The sequence below is a fragment of the Aquarana catesbeiana genome, linkage group LG04 (genome assembly GCF_042186555.1).
Source record: "Aquarana catesbeiana isolate 2022-GZ linkage group LG04, ASM4218655v1, whole genome shotgun sequence".
Classification (NCBI taxonomy): Eukaryota; Metazoa; Chordata; class Amphibia; order Anura; family Ranidae; genus Aquarana; species Aquarana catesbeiana.
In genome coordinates this window covers 669,316,704-669,331,286 of record NC_133327.1, presented here as the reverse complement: position 1 = coordinate 669,331,286, position 14,583 = coordinate 669,316,704, and the positions used below count along the sequence as shown (strand labels likewise).

The 14,583-nt window shown below is 42.9% G+C and overlaps 1 protein-coding gene across 5 annotated transcripts in view; it reads left to right on the top strand.

Annotated features, from left to right (window-relative positions):
- CLHC1 (clathrin heavy chain linker domain containing 1) overlaps positions 1–14,583 on the top strand; it is an 83,261-nt gene that overhangs the window by 38,586 nt on the left and 30,092 nt on the right. For all 5 annotated transcript variants that reach the window (XM_073628590.1, XM_073628592.1, XM_073628588.1 and 2 more), the window contains 2 exons: positions 7,313–7,403; positions 11,566–11,672. In XM_073628590.1, coding sequence (XP_073484691.1) covers positions 7,313–7,403; positions 11,566–11,672 — 198 coding nt within the window. The remainder of the gene's footprint in view (positions 1–7,312; positions 7,404–11,565; positions 11,673–14,583) is intronic.

Genomic DNA, 14,583 nt, shown 5'->3' with positions numbered 1-14,583 from the left:
ATTTGGTTCTGTTCTAAACTTGACTGTGTTGTGCATTTCCCACTGTTGCCAGTAGGTGTCACTGGTACCACAGGACAGTGTGAGAATTACAACTAGGTTGAGCTGTAATTAATATTCTTTTTCCAGAAACAGCCCAGTAGGAGGTTCCTGGCCGCTGTGCATTCTGGGAAGGGGTATTTATTGGGCAGTGCCATGTGCTCTTAGTCAGTCGTCACCTCCTGGCCCTCCGGGCCTGAGGCTACGTTGCTGCACATTCTGCAAGTAGGCCTAGAAGCCTGTCTGGGGCCTACTAGTCCGGAGGTGGTCCTTAGGCTGTCTTGCCTGTTTGGAAGAAGCCTAGCCAAGCTGAGGAGATCCAGGAGAGGACCCTTGCTGGAGAGAACCAGGATGAAGGCTGGTCCCTCAAGAGGGCCTGGTGACTCGTTTGGAGGACGCACCCATATCTGAACTACCCTTACAGTACTGCCGGGTCGGCTTAAAGGTTCTGGTACTGTGAAGCTGTTCTACAAATCTAAATGAAGGTAACTAGCTACTGGCTGCTAAGTCTGTGAGAGAGGCTTATCCAGAAATCATACCGGTTGCTAGGTCTGTGTGAGAGACCTATCCAGGCCTCCAAGATCTTCTAAAAGAAAGCTGTTTTGTCTTTGGATTCAAGGAGTCTGTAAGTGATCTGCTAAAAAGGGTATCTAAAACCTCCCCCAACCCTCTCTCCTACTACTACTTCCAAGTTCTTCATTAAAGCATTGAAAAATACTTAAAGTGACTGGCGCCCACATTTGTTCTATCTTCCCATTATGGACTTCCCATGGACTCAGCCCTGGGGTGAATGTAAGCCCGCTCCCTGTATCTGGAGGTGCCTTCCTGCTCCCAGTAGACCCAGGGAGGCGCTACATAAAGGTTCGCTTTTTTTTTTTCAAATAAAAATAACAAACATGTTATACCTACCTGCTCAGTGCATTGGTTTTGCACAGAGCAGACCGGATCCTCCTCTTCTGGATGTTGAAAGAACAACAGCAAGTAATGTAACCATTTGCCGACCGCCTTTTCGCATATATACTGCGGCAAGGCGGTCCAGCTGTGCAAACCAACGTACCTGTACGTCGGTCCATGCATGTGGTATCGTGGGCGGGAGCGCGCCCGCCACGCACCGAGGGAGTGCTCCCACGGGTCCGGCGGACTCGATGTCCGCCGGCCACCCGCAATCACAGTACAGAGAGGCAGAACGGGGATCTGCCTATGTAAAAAAGGTGGATCCCCGTTCTGACAGGGGACAACATAGAGATATGCTGTTCCTAGTAATCAGGAATGCCGATCTCTGTGTTGTCCCAGCAAGCCCATCCCCCACACAGTTAGAACAGACCCAGGGAACACAGTTAACCCCTAGATCGAGCCCCTTCCTTGCCGGTGTCATTTATATATTGATCAGTGCATTTCTTTTAGCTCTGATTACTGTAATAATGTCACTGGTCCCCAAAAAGTGTCACTTGGGGTTAGATTTGTCAGCTGCAATGTCGCTGTCCCGCTAAAAATCACAGATCGCCGCCATTACTAGTAAAAACAATTAAAAAAAATTAAAAGTCCCTAAATCTATCCCCTATTTTGTAGACGCTATAACTTTTGCACAAGCCAATCAATATACGCTTATTGGGATTTTTAATTTTTTTTACCAAAAATATGTAGCAGAATACATATTGGCCTAAACTGATAAATGCATTTTGTTTTTTTTAATGTGAATATGTATATGATGAAATATGTATATGTATATATGAAAGTAAAAAATATAGTTTTTTTTTTTTCAAAATTGTCAGTCGTTTTTTGTTTATAGCGCAAAAAATAAAAACCACAGAGGTGATCAAATACCAAGTAAGGTTATTCTCTGCATACAACAAACTTCCAGCACATAATTCAATAACCTGCCAATAGGTTATGGGCCCAGGCACAGCCAGCAAACCCAGAAGCACCCAGGCAGTGGAAAAATAATTCTGCAAGTCTGTGAATACTGTATGCAAACTGCTGAAATATGGCAAGCAGTTCAGATGTGAAGTTTGCAATTGCAAAGCTGAACAATGCCAATTACCAGCTGTGGAGGTTTAAACTAGAAATGCTTTTTAGCATGGATGACTTGTGGCAAGTGCTGAGTACAGACAGACCCACAAACAGAGAGACTGAGGAATGGGACAGAAAGGATAGGCAGGCAAAAGCAACTATAAACATATTACATAAGAACAGAGAAAACAGCCAAAGGTATGTGGACTTCATTACAAAAACTGCATGAGCGTATAAGTCTAAACAGTAAGCTGTTTTTGCTAAGAAGGTTATATAAGATAAGAATAGAAGAAGGCTGGCAAATGTGTGACCTTGTTAAAGCTATGCTAGAGATCATAGAGCAACTACCCACCATCGGAGAGGACATCAAAGATAACCATATTGTTGCCCTGTTCCTCTGCAGCCTTCCAGAGACATACACTGCTCTTATTAAAGCTTTAGAAACCAGACCTGAGCAGGAACTAATACTAGAATATGTCAAAGGCAAATTAATTGATGAATATGACAGAAGGAAAGAAAATGCGCACCATGATGACAAAGCTCTTAAGATGTACAAAGGCACAAAGCACAACAAAGAAAGCAGAGCCTGTTTTTGCTGTAAAAGGACTGGTCACTTAAAAAAGGACTGTTCTATCTGGAAAGCTGAGCAGCAAAAGCTAGAGCTATCCACAAAATGAGTTAAAGCAATCACAAAGGAAACTGCAGACACATCATGGAGTGGCACCTTTAAAGTGACAGAGTGGCAAGCCATGCGGCTGGTGCATAGACTCAGGTGCGACTAGTCACATGACTAGCGATGAGACCTTCTTCACAAACATTGATTACCGTGCAAAAGACAAAGTTTTCATAGCAAACGGGAAAAGCAAGGAGATCAGCATAGTGTCCTTGTAAAGAAAGTGCTGTATGTTCCAGAACTAGAAGGCAACCTTCGATTATTGAAAAGTCTTGCCAACAACGGTCTCACAGTTAAGTTCCAGGGTGATGAATGCACAGTTCACAATAATAAGCGATTCCTGGCAAAAAAGGAAAACTGGATGATCACCTATACAGGCTCATCACCACAGACCAGCAAGCCAATATAGTCATTAATGACCTACACAGCAAATCTAATCATTATGGTACAGGCAACTGGGGCACAGAAGTTCAGAAGCTATACAGGACATTATAAAGAGAGGCTTATCAGAAGATATGACAATAGCGCCTTTGCAAAGTGCTCATGAAATGCAAGTGCTGTATTGAAGCAAAAGCCACATGTGCTCCCCTTCCACAGGCTTCATAAAGAAAAACTACCCACCCTCTGCAGCTCATACACAGTGACGTATGCGGTCCAATGAAAACTCCCAAATCAGGCGGGAACAGATATCTTGTGAACCGAATTCAAACCTCTAATAAATATAAGAATGAATGGTGGCGCTAACGTGATAATGATAAACTAAAAGTGAATAATATACATAAAAATGTGAAATGATGATGGTAAAGTGACCCTATCATCAATACCACTGTAAAGTACAAAGGAAAAAAAAATGTGTAGACTGAGTATATGAACATAACCTCAATAACGTGCCAAAGTAAATAATATCTACCCTGTGACAAGTGTAAAATGAATAAGTCACTAATCACAAAATTGATAACTCACTAATCAAAAAATTGATTTAGATGCATAAAACCAGTCTATATATAGTGCAGATGAAAGTCCAAAAAGTGATAAGATCTCCGGTATGAGAAACACAGTGTGATTCTTGTAATCATCCACCACACCTCAGTGATGTGATTCCACTCCCCTCAAAAATTTGCACTCACCAGCTGCTATAGCCTCACACTCTCGTGTTTGGCCATAATCGCCTCAACCCACTCACATGGGGGTTAAAATCAGATTTCCAGTGTCCAAAGTTGTCAAGCTCTCTCTCTGAAGTAATAGCTCCACATGTGAATAAAAGAAGATCTCCAGTAGTGTGATACCATTCAAAAAATGTTTTAATTAAAATCTCAGTAATCCATCACCATTGTACTCACATGTAAAAACAAAAACCCCAGACGAAGTCTAGTGAGACGAAACGCGTCGGGTGACTCCACTGCTGCCACGATTTTATACTAAGCGCTTTTTCACTGCATAAAATGTAAGTGTTTTACCTTTTATCAATAAATGTGTTTTATATATGGAATTATGCTGCGTGGCCCCTTTTTATCTTGTATGGGCCATTCTCTTGAGACGGGCAACTACCTATAAGAAAAGGTTCCCCCAAAGCCTTGATGCCTCTGGAGTTTCATCGCCATTCACTTCAAAGGTCCTCCTTCATTGCCGGTTGGCAATACAAGCCCTTCTGACTCATAGAGCATATGTTCTTATGAGTCCAACCCTTTTGGTAAGCCTGCATTTCATCTGGGTGGTGGTCCCATCACATTAACTTTCTATATTGGTTACTCACGTGGTGAAAAGGACCGTTTCATTCAAGTTTGGACCATGAATAATTATTGTACGTAAGCGACACTTGAAGATCACCAGAGACTTTATTTAGTTTTTTATATAAGAAAAACATGTTTTTCTTTTTTTCTCTTTTGTCATCACATTTTGTGCATGTAATAATACACTTTTTGTTTATATGGTTATTTGGTACAATAGCGCTACCCTTTTATATACCTGTACTCACATGTAAACATAACACAGCAGGCAAAAGGTAAATCGCATCAAGGCAATCCATGTAGTGGTAGGAATAAATAACAGCGGCCGTAGCGGATCCAGGGAGTGTGAATGCTGGCAATACTCTCACCCGTTCCTAGAAACGATCCTTCGCTTCCCAATGCTCCGTGTCTCCTCACTCCATCCTACGTCACACGCACTAGATTGCCGTATAGCCACGCCCTGACATGTTTTGTCACTAGGACTTAATCGTGGGAACAGATATCTACTGACTTTCAGGTACACAACTACTTATCTGATGAAATCCAAGAATGAAACATCAGAGAAACTTCAAGAGTTTGTTGCCATGTCTAGCAACAAATTTGAACGGAAACCAGGAATAATACACAGCAACAATGGTGGAGAATACATAAGCAAAGAAGTGGCCTCATACCTGAAGAGACCAGGAATAGTACACCAGACAACCACACCATACACTCCTGAACAATACGGTGTAGAAGAAAGGAAAAATCACACTCTTATAGAAATGGCCGGATGCATGTTGTCAGATGCCAACCTACCTCACAAGTACTGGGGAGAAGCAGTCATGACTGCAACCTACCTACAGAACAGATAACCCTCAAGAACTATTAAAACTACTCCATTCGAAATGTGGCATGGATGAAAGCCTAGCATAGGGCACATCAGAGTGTTTGGATGTAAAGCATATGTCTATATTCCAAGTGAAAAGTGATCCAAGCTGGAGAACGGAGCCATAGAGGGCATCTAGTAGGCTACAGCGAGCCAACAAAGGGTTACATAATCCTACACCCAAAGACTGACAAAGTGACAATAAACCGTAGTGTTCATTTTGATGAGAGCCCATCACCAGAAACACTAATCCCTGAAAGCTGTGAAGTGAAAATGCCCAACAAACCAGAGGTGGAACTCAAAATGCCTAAATCATGTTCTCCACCAGATCCTGCTGAACTGTCTGAAGTCAGAAGATCCACTCAGACTACAAAGGGGATACCACCCCGCAAGCTGTTATACACTGTCAAAACACACAGCGTACTTGAAACAACATCCTGGGAAGACAGAAAAACTGCCAAAATGTGAAACCAATAAATGGAGAAAGGCGGCAGAAGATGAATTAAAGTCACTTCAAGAAAATAAAACCTGGACACTCACAGATCTTCCTCCTAACCGCAAAACAAAAACAGGAAGTAAATGGACTTTCAAAGTAAAGTCAGACACAGGAGGGAATATCCACAAATACAAAGCTAGACTAGTTGCCAAGGGTTACTCCCAGAAATTCTCCCGTCGTAAAACACTCCACCATCAGAGCGCTTCTTAGCGTTGCAGCCTGGAAGGGCATGCAAGTCAAACACCTAGACGTTAAAACTGCTTTCTCATATGGAGACATTAAAGAAGACCTCTACATGGAGCAACCACCAGGGTTTGAGCAAGGAGACAACCTTGTGTGTAAACTTCAGAAGAGCATCTACAGTCTTAAACAATCTGCAAGGATGTGGAATGAGAAAGTGAATAAAGTACTTACCAGAGAGGGATTCTCAAGAAGTAAAGCAGACCCCTGTCTCTACTCCATGAATCAAGGAGACAGATGGATATACATCCTTATCTATGATGATGACATAACTTGTTTTGAACAAGAAGGGGATTATAATCAGTTCACAAGCTGAAAGAAAATTTTGAAATCAAAGAGCTAGGGAACATTGGCTACTCTCTGGGATTCCAAAAAAAGAAGAAGATGGAAGTTATCTTCTCAACTAATTTCAGAAAATCTCAAATCTTGGAACAATTCCATATGCAAGATGCAAAGGAAGTGAAAACTTCTATGGAACCAGACTATCAAAAGAGCAATGGAGCAGGCTACATATGAGCAATGAAAACTTGCTACCCTGTCAGGCTTGAGAAAGAGGTGTTGCTGCCTTGAAATGCATAGCCACACGCCATCCATGTACTCCAACATCTGATGTCATTGGCTGATTCCAATGCTGTCAGACTGGCTCCTGAGCTGATGTATCTCCTAGTTTTGAGCTTGTGCATCTCCTAACACTGGCGGCATTGCTTCTATCTGCTTCAGATGACCCAGGTCCTCCATGGATGATATGTGCTTTTTTTCCTACTTCATGTGAGTGGCAAATTTGCTTTTTTTTTACTAATAAATTATTTAATCTGCTGCACTTAGAAGCGCCCTTTTGTGTCTCCTTTAATCATACAAATAGCCAATGATCACTTCTCCTGGCAGTGAACAGACTTCCATCTCTAGTGTGATTTCCTGTATGGACCATATTCAGTGAGGGGCTGCCCATCACTGACAGCCAGCTCCTACCCCCTTGGCCTAGAATGGCAGCAGCTACTGGGAAATGTGCAGTATGGTACTGTGAATTGATAATCTGAGGGTTTCTGATTGCTTTATTATGGTATATATCCAATTGTAAGCTTATCTGTACTTTTAATGGATCTTGAACTGAGCACAGGTTTACTTTAACATCAGAGTTGAATAGCTGACCTGTAAAATCCATATTCCAAATTGAAAGCACTTGTGAGAGGACAAATAGTATTTGCACTGTCGAAAAAAATGAATTTTCTCACGGAAGTCTTTTTTTATGACTTTGTATTTAGCTACAGATGAGTCAGCACCCACTAATGTGTTTGATGATCTGGAGCCAAAGAAGAGTATGGAAGCTGAATCCTTACTAGAATATGTAGAAAGGTAACGACATGGCTTTTAGACATTCCTAATATTACATATTAAAATGAAAAACAACAACGCACTTAAGACTACAGCAATCTAATTAGATCCATTTTTTTAATATAGCCTCATTGGCCTTCACTAAGTAGTCCAACCAAGAATTGAACAGTCTGCCTAAAAATGTATATTCCAGCACAAGTGTATTGATTAATTACAGTGCCGTCAATTTATGCAGCGTTTTATATATATATATATATATATATATATATATATATATATATATATATATATATATATATATTCTACTATACATTCACATCAGTCCCTGCCCTGTCAAGGAGGGAGCTCATAATCTAAGGTCCCTAACTCACATTCATACATACACATATAAGAGAAAAGAGCCGGCAACTCCAAAGTCCTTGTTGCAAAATTTTATTGGCTACATATGAGCATTAAAAAGCAAACGGCCGACGCGTTTCGGCATGAGACTTAGTCATACATACACATACTAGGGCCAGTTTATATAGGAGCCAATTAACCTACCAGCATGTCTTTGGAGTGTGAGAGGAAACCCTCGCAGGCACAGGGAAAGCATGCAAACTCCAGGCAGATAGTGTCGTGGTTGGGATTTGAAACAACGACCCTAGTGCTGCTAGGCGGAAGTGCTAACCACTTCAACATCATAGCTTGAAACAATCACAGTAACTGGGCTCTGACTTAAAGGATAAGGTAAATTTTCAGTACAATTTAAAAAAAGTGTGGCTGTGCGGGGCTCCGCCCCCAAGCTGCATCATTCATTCACAGAGTTCTGTGAATGAGAGAACTGCAACTACCAACAAGGGTGCTGGTGAGCGCTTTAGTAGTTCATTGATTCTTCCTGCCATTCAGTAACTGCCTGCCCATACAAGGTACGAGCACACAGCTACACTGAAAGTCTGTAGGAGCCTGACACTGCACCTGCGATCTACTGATCACATGTGCAATGCTGTACAGGCTCCAAAAAATAAAATAATAATCAATGTACATTTTTTTTTTTTTTAAAAGGTGAACAATAGTTTTGCACAGAGCAGCCTGGATCCTTCTTCTGGGGTCTCCCACTCGTGCTCCTGGCTTCTCCCCCCCCCTGCTGGGTGCCCCCTATAGCGGCACTCGTGCATGCACAACTCGGTCCTGCCCCCCGCTTTCTCCTCACTGGCTGTGATTTACAGCAGCGGGAGCCAAAGCCAATTTGAAGGCAGAGAGCCGAGAGAACATCTGCTCTTGTGCACATTGCTGGATCTAGATCAGCCTCAGGTAAATATTTAGAGGTAGCTGGGGGATGAGCTGCTTGCAGAAAGTTTTTAACCCTAATGTATAAAATGCATTAAGGTAAAAAAACCTTCTGCCTTTAGAACCACTTTAAGTGGCTGGATTTACATTACCAAAAAGGCTATTCTGTTTTCTAAGCGTTTTTGCATCCTAAAAAAGCTTGCTTCCTTTTGGCCTCTAAAGCTATCCATAGACTTCGAAAGGTGCCAAACCATGCAGGCACAATCCTAATTCCTACAGACAATGTTTGCACAGAGTGCTGTACCTGTAGAGAGTCTATTACAGCCTTTCTCAAACTTTTTAACATAGAGAGATACTTGAAATAACTTTCCAGGCTTGGGGAATCCCTGCTGATAATTACTATGCTATAGCTCATGGTACATTATTGTGATAGTTAGTGGGAAGAAAGCTACTTACATTTCTGGTCATTGGCAAGAATCCCTCCTTACAGATGGCTAAAAAGATCATTGCTGCCAGTTTTTACTCATCTGAGAGACAAACTTTACTTATTGTTCCAGGAACCCCTATGAACTAACGAAGAAACCCTAGTTGAGAAAAGCTGGTCTATAAGGCCAGCTGAGATAAGTTCATAAGTACTTTCTATGAAGAAGCTAAGAGTGCTAATGTTGGCTTACAAAATAGTAATAGCTATTGGGACAGGTTTTCTAAACGACATGTTTGATTTTTTTCCATACACTGTGCCAAGTGGCTGATTTGGGGGCCACCTGCAGACATAAGAAGTCATCTGATCTGGCCAAAAATGCTTTAAAGCCCAACTCCAGAATATTAGTAACCCCCTCCCACCCTCTTTTAATTAACCGCTGGTATGAAAAAAACCTATCCAATGCCCATTTTGCTTGCGTTAAGCCACAGTCATGTGACGGTCCTTGTCTCTTCTTTTTACTTCCTGGGGTCCTTTTTTGGGTGCCTACATCGCTGTCTGCATGATGTGAACATTTCCTATTGGTGGATGTGGCACTTCCAGTGGCAGGGTCCTCTCTCATAGGCTCTAAAGGCAGGAGAACTCAGAAGGGCAGTGAGGGGACCAGTGCCCAAGATAACGAGCAGGCAAAATGTCTGGTCCTCAGGTTAGAAGATTGGCTTATAGAGGAAAGTTTGACTTTCACCCATTACACTGCAGGATGGCGTAGGAAGAAGTGTTTGCAATGTAGACTGAGAAATAAGGTGATTGATGCACAAAGCATTAGTTATTTACATTTTTTTCTCCTGGAGCCTGCAGTTAAAGTCTGGAGAGGCTTTAACTGGGCAAGAATCATACTCTCCAAAAAAATATGCTTGAAGAATGTTATTCTAGTATATGTGCAAAATGGACCTATACGGTGGAAGCTATGCCCCAAAAAAAGCCAAAACTGCTGGTAGGCTCCCTGCAACTGATCTTTTCCCCAGGACCGATTACCATGCCTTGTTTGACACTGTGTCTCCATGTGGAAGTGGCCTTTTTTGTATAGCATCAGGTCTTTGTTTTTTCATGTCAGACACGTTTCCCCAATGACGGGTGAACTGATAATTGTGGGGAGATCATAACAAAGCAGCAGGAGAGGTACAGATTCACAGAATAAATGAAACAGAAGCAGGGAGATCCTTCCACCGAAGGTCCTCAGGTACAGCTTCCTCTCCAACGCCCTTCAGAAGAACAGCGAGCAGCACATAAATGTCATCACCAGCTTGTGGGTAGTGCGCAGCCTAGCAAAAATACACTCAGAGGCCAAGTAGTGTATTATGAAAGTTCCAACAATGTACAAACAGGCCCAGCCGACTGGAGCCACTTACAAACATCGAAAGATCTGGATGCCGCACACCGGATGAAGTAGAAAACTTGTCTTTATTATTAAAATGGGACCATTAGAAGTACAAGACAATCATGCAGGATGTACAGGATCAGATGACGCGTTTCACACTCGGAACTGAGTGCTTACTCATAGCTGAATAGCAGTAGCAGAATGATGCCGTCAGCTTCTGCAGCGAGGAGCAGGAAGGCGACCTGATCGGCCCACAACCAAAGCGGAGGCTTCCCACGTGGACATTGTATAGTCCCTGCCCTTACCCGACTTCTCAGGAACTTTACCCTGCCACTAAGCATTGTCCCCTGCCAGACGGGGAACCTATCCCTACAGTGACCACTCGCATAAAGCGCTCCAAACCCAGGAGCCGGAGCCTTAAATAGACTCTGCCTGACCAAAGTTAGCTGGAAAGATCTCATGGCCAGCCAACATTCAATCCGACAGCCACCTCATTGCGACCACAGGGGTTCCTCATGACTTTCTTCCCCTTCTGCATTGCTGCTTTGGTCAAGCGCCACCTACAGTGGAGGATACAGACTTCACCTGCCTGTAAGCTGTGACTACAGGGTTTAGGAAGACGCATCAGATCTCAAGAGAATAGCAGCCTTTGAAGGCAGAAATGGGCAGGATATGCCTTAGAACTTCTCACCTGCAGTTATGCAATTATAAGGTTATAGGAACACCAGTGCCAAGGCAATATCATATATGAAGAATTGAACTGCTGCTTTTCAGGAGGATGCAAAAAGGTGCATTTTCAGGGTACTACTTAGCTGCAATTGACCTTTCTATATATTTCCTAAAAACAGCAATTGTCCATGTTTTGAATATAGGTCCATTTTAACTCTTTCCTGGAAACCAATTTTAAAACAATTAAAAATGAACAGACAAAGCTGCCAAAAAGTTTTCTCTTGGGAATAAAATCTTATTCTTGGCACAAACCACTGTGATAGTGACATGACAAAGCTAATTAACCTTATTTAATGTGATGCCCTTGTGGCAGCTAATAAGCTGTCCTTTTTGAACACAATGTTATATACTCCAGCGCTTAGAATGTATGCTTTGTCCTTTCCCAGATTTAATGAGCTGTTAGTCAGCGGACAGTACAAGGCTGCGGCTATCTATGCAGCTCATAGTCCCAGGGGCATTCTCAGAAATACAGAAACCATGGAGAGGTTTAAAGGTAAGACAAATCCTGTACTTTTTGTGTTGCCATATTAAACAGTAAAAACTTTGTATAGAAATGTTATAGTAAAACTATCCTTTACCCATAGTGGGCAAGCGGGTTCACATGACCACAGGAGCATTTACTTTCCCACACTGTACTCCTGCCTCGGCCATAATGCTGTTTAAAAAAAAAAATGTAATTGTGCTTATCACTTTGGTGGATCACTTCGGTGGAGCCAATCATGTGACCTGTCACCACAGGGATTATACTGCGGCCTGCATTTTATGAATGAGCCGTAAAATGTAGGCCATGGTGTGCAGTATTACTGTGGGATATAACAGATGGTGATCTCCTTTGTATAAAACATATATACCTACCTTGGCATCATTTCTGTTAATAACGACATTTAATTTTTTTTGGAAATGTACTTACTATTTGTATAAACTATGTGCAAGAACTCATGACATCCATTGATCTGCTACATCGCAATTTTGTACCACTGCATAGTTGTTGTTTTTTTGTTTTTTTGTTTTTTTAATTTTTGGGTTAACCAAATGTAATTTCATTATTAGGCACAATAAAATTGGTTTGATAAACCTTTAGGATGATGTCTTTACACGTGGTGATTTTGGGGCTCTGATTCTTGGGTGTACTTTTCATAATATGTGCAAGAAAAGCTACTTTCTTTCTTGTCCATTGAGAAACATGGAAAGTCTTTCACCTTTTGGGTTATACAGCCACCAACAGGAGGATTAAACCCTGGCAAACAAAAAACTGCAGGCCAGCCCAGAATAACCCCTTCTACTACAAGCTTGCCTGTGTAAAAGACTAACTTGTTTTTGCCAGCACCTTTTTCTTACTCTTTAAAGTAGAAGTTCACCCAAAACCTAACACTAAACCTACTCTATGCCACATTCTAAGCCTAATTTATCTTGCCCTGTAAAGAAGAAATCCCTATACTTACCTGTTCTGCAGCCGCTTGCCATCTGCTGGGTGGAGTGTTGCGTGCATAACCTGCATGTCAGGTCACCTGAGCCCAGGTGACGGGTGCACACCGCTGGGGTTAGGAGCGCACCGCTAAGGTTGTGGACTCTTTGACTGACTGCTGTGGATGGAGCTCTGGGTGGTTCAGGAAAGCAGCTCCACCTGAGCACCGACACGGATGAAACAGGGAGCTAGTGCATAAGATTCCCCAGGGCGCGGAGTCTAAGAGCCAGCAGGTTTTCACCAGAGCCTCTGATGGTGAGGATGGACTTCGCTGCAGCTGACTCCAGGTCGCGGCCCCCAGGGTCTCCCAGCTCACACTCACGGCCGGCTCTGGTGGATGGAGAGGAAGCAGCAATCCAGGGCAACAAAAAATAGTCAGGAGGACAAGCCAACGGTCGGGGCAACAAGCAGACAGGGATGGTCAGGAGAACACGCCAAGGTCGGGGATACAAGCAGGCAGGGATAGTCAGGATAAGAAGCCAAAGACGGTACACGGAGTCAAGGCAAGAAACATACAGGGAAGCCTTAGCACACTATTGCTCGGACAAGGCTGGCTTGCGGTGCACGGAGTTATGTAGTGTTTCCTGTTAGAGGCTGGGGTGGAGCCATGTTTAAAGAAGATTACTTAAACATGCAGGTGTGAGAGCCCGGCCCTTAAGCTGATACACAGACCAGAGAGGTAAGCAGACAGACAGGGCATGAAACATTACTGCAGATTCATGACAGTGCATCTAAGAAGTGTATGATCTGCTTGGGCTTTGAGGGACAATGGGGTTTATTTACTACAGCAAAATCAGTCACACTTCTGCAGAGAAACCAATCATCTTCTAACCTCAGCTTGTTGAATTAAGCTTTGGCAATAAAACCTGGAAGCTGGTTGATTTCTCTGCAGAAGTGTTACTAATTTCGCACTTTCTAGCCTTAGTAAATAAACTCCAATGTCTCTTCAATTCTACTCTTAAACCATTGTCAAGCTGATGGTGGCAAGAGTACCCATCTTTCTCAGTGTAATGCCCCGTACACACGGTCGGACATTGATCGGACATTGCGACAACAAAATCCTAGGATTTTTTCCGACGGATGTTGGCTCAAACTTGTCTTGCATACACACGGTCACACAAAGTTGTCGGAAAATCCGATCGTTCTGAACGCGGTGACGTAAAACACGTACGTCGGGACTATAAACGGGGCAGTGGCCAATAGCTTTCATCTCTTTATTTATTCTGAGCATGCGTGGCACTTTGTCCGTCGGATTTGTGTACACACGATCGGAATTTCCGACAACGGATTTTGTTGTCGGAAAATTTTATCTCCTGCTCTCCAACTTTGTGTGTCGGAAAATCAGATGGAAAATGTCCGATGGAGCCCACACACGGTCGGAATTTCCGACAACACGCTCCGATCGGACATTTTCCATCGGAAAATCCGACCGTGTGTACGGGGCATAAGCCTAAGGAACAGACTGCAAAGTCTTCTACCACTTTATCAGTTATGAAACATCCCTAGCTTTTCTCAATTCCTGCACTATCCAGACCCCCAAGCTTGGATCACAGCTCATGCACGAGGTCTGAAGCTCAAAGTTTGTCAAATCCTTAGAAATCTTTCTCAGTCATGAAGGTGCTTCCCCACTTTCCAGAGTGTGTGTGGGGGGGGGGGGTTTGGTAACCTTTGTGAACACCTGGTACTTGCATCTCAGACACCTTGGTGCTGGAGGTGGTAGACAAATGCTACAAGCTGGAGTTTTGCTCCCCCCTTCTTACGTCCAACCTCCACACAGATTAGCAAATCTCCATCGAGACTTCTGGATCAGAAGTTTCTGTGGCAGAATGATTTCAGGGGGTTTTACTCCAACCAGTTTACTTTTCAAATCCAGAGGGGGCATGCACCCCAGATTGGATCTAAAAACTCTGAATACCTTTTTTTTTTTTTTTTTTTAGCC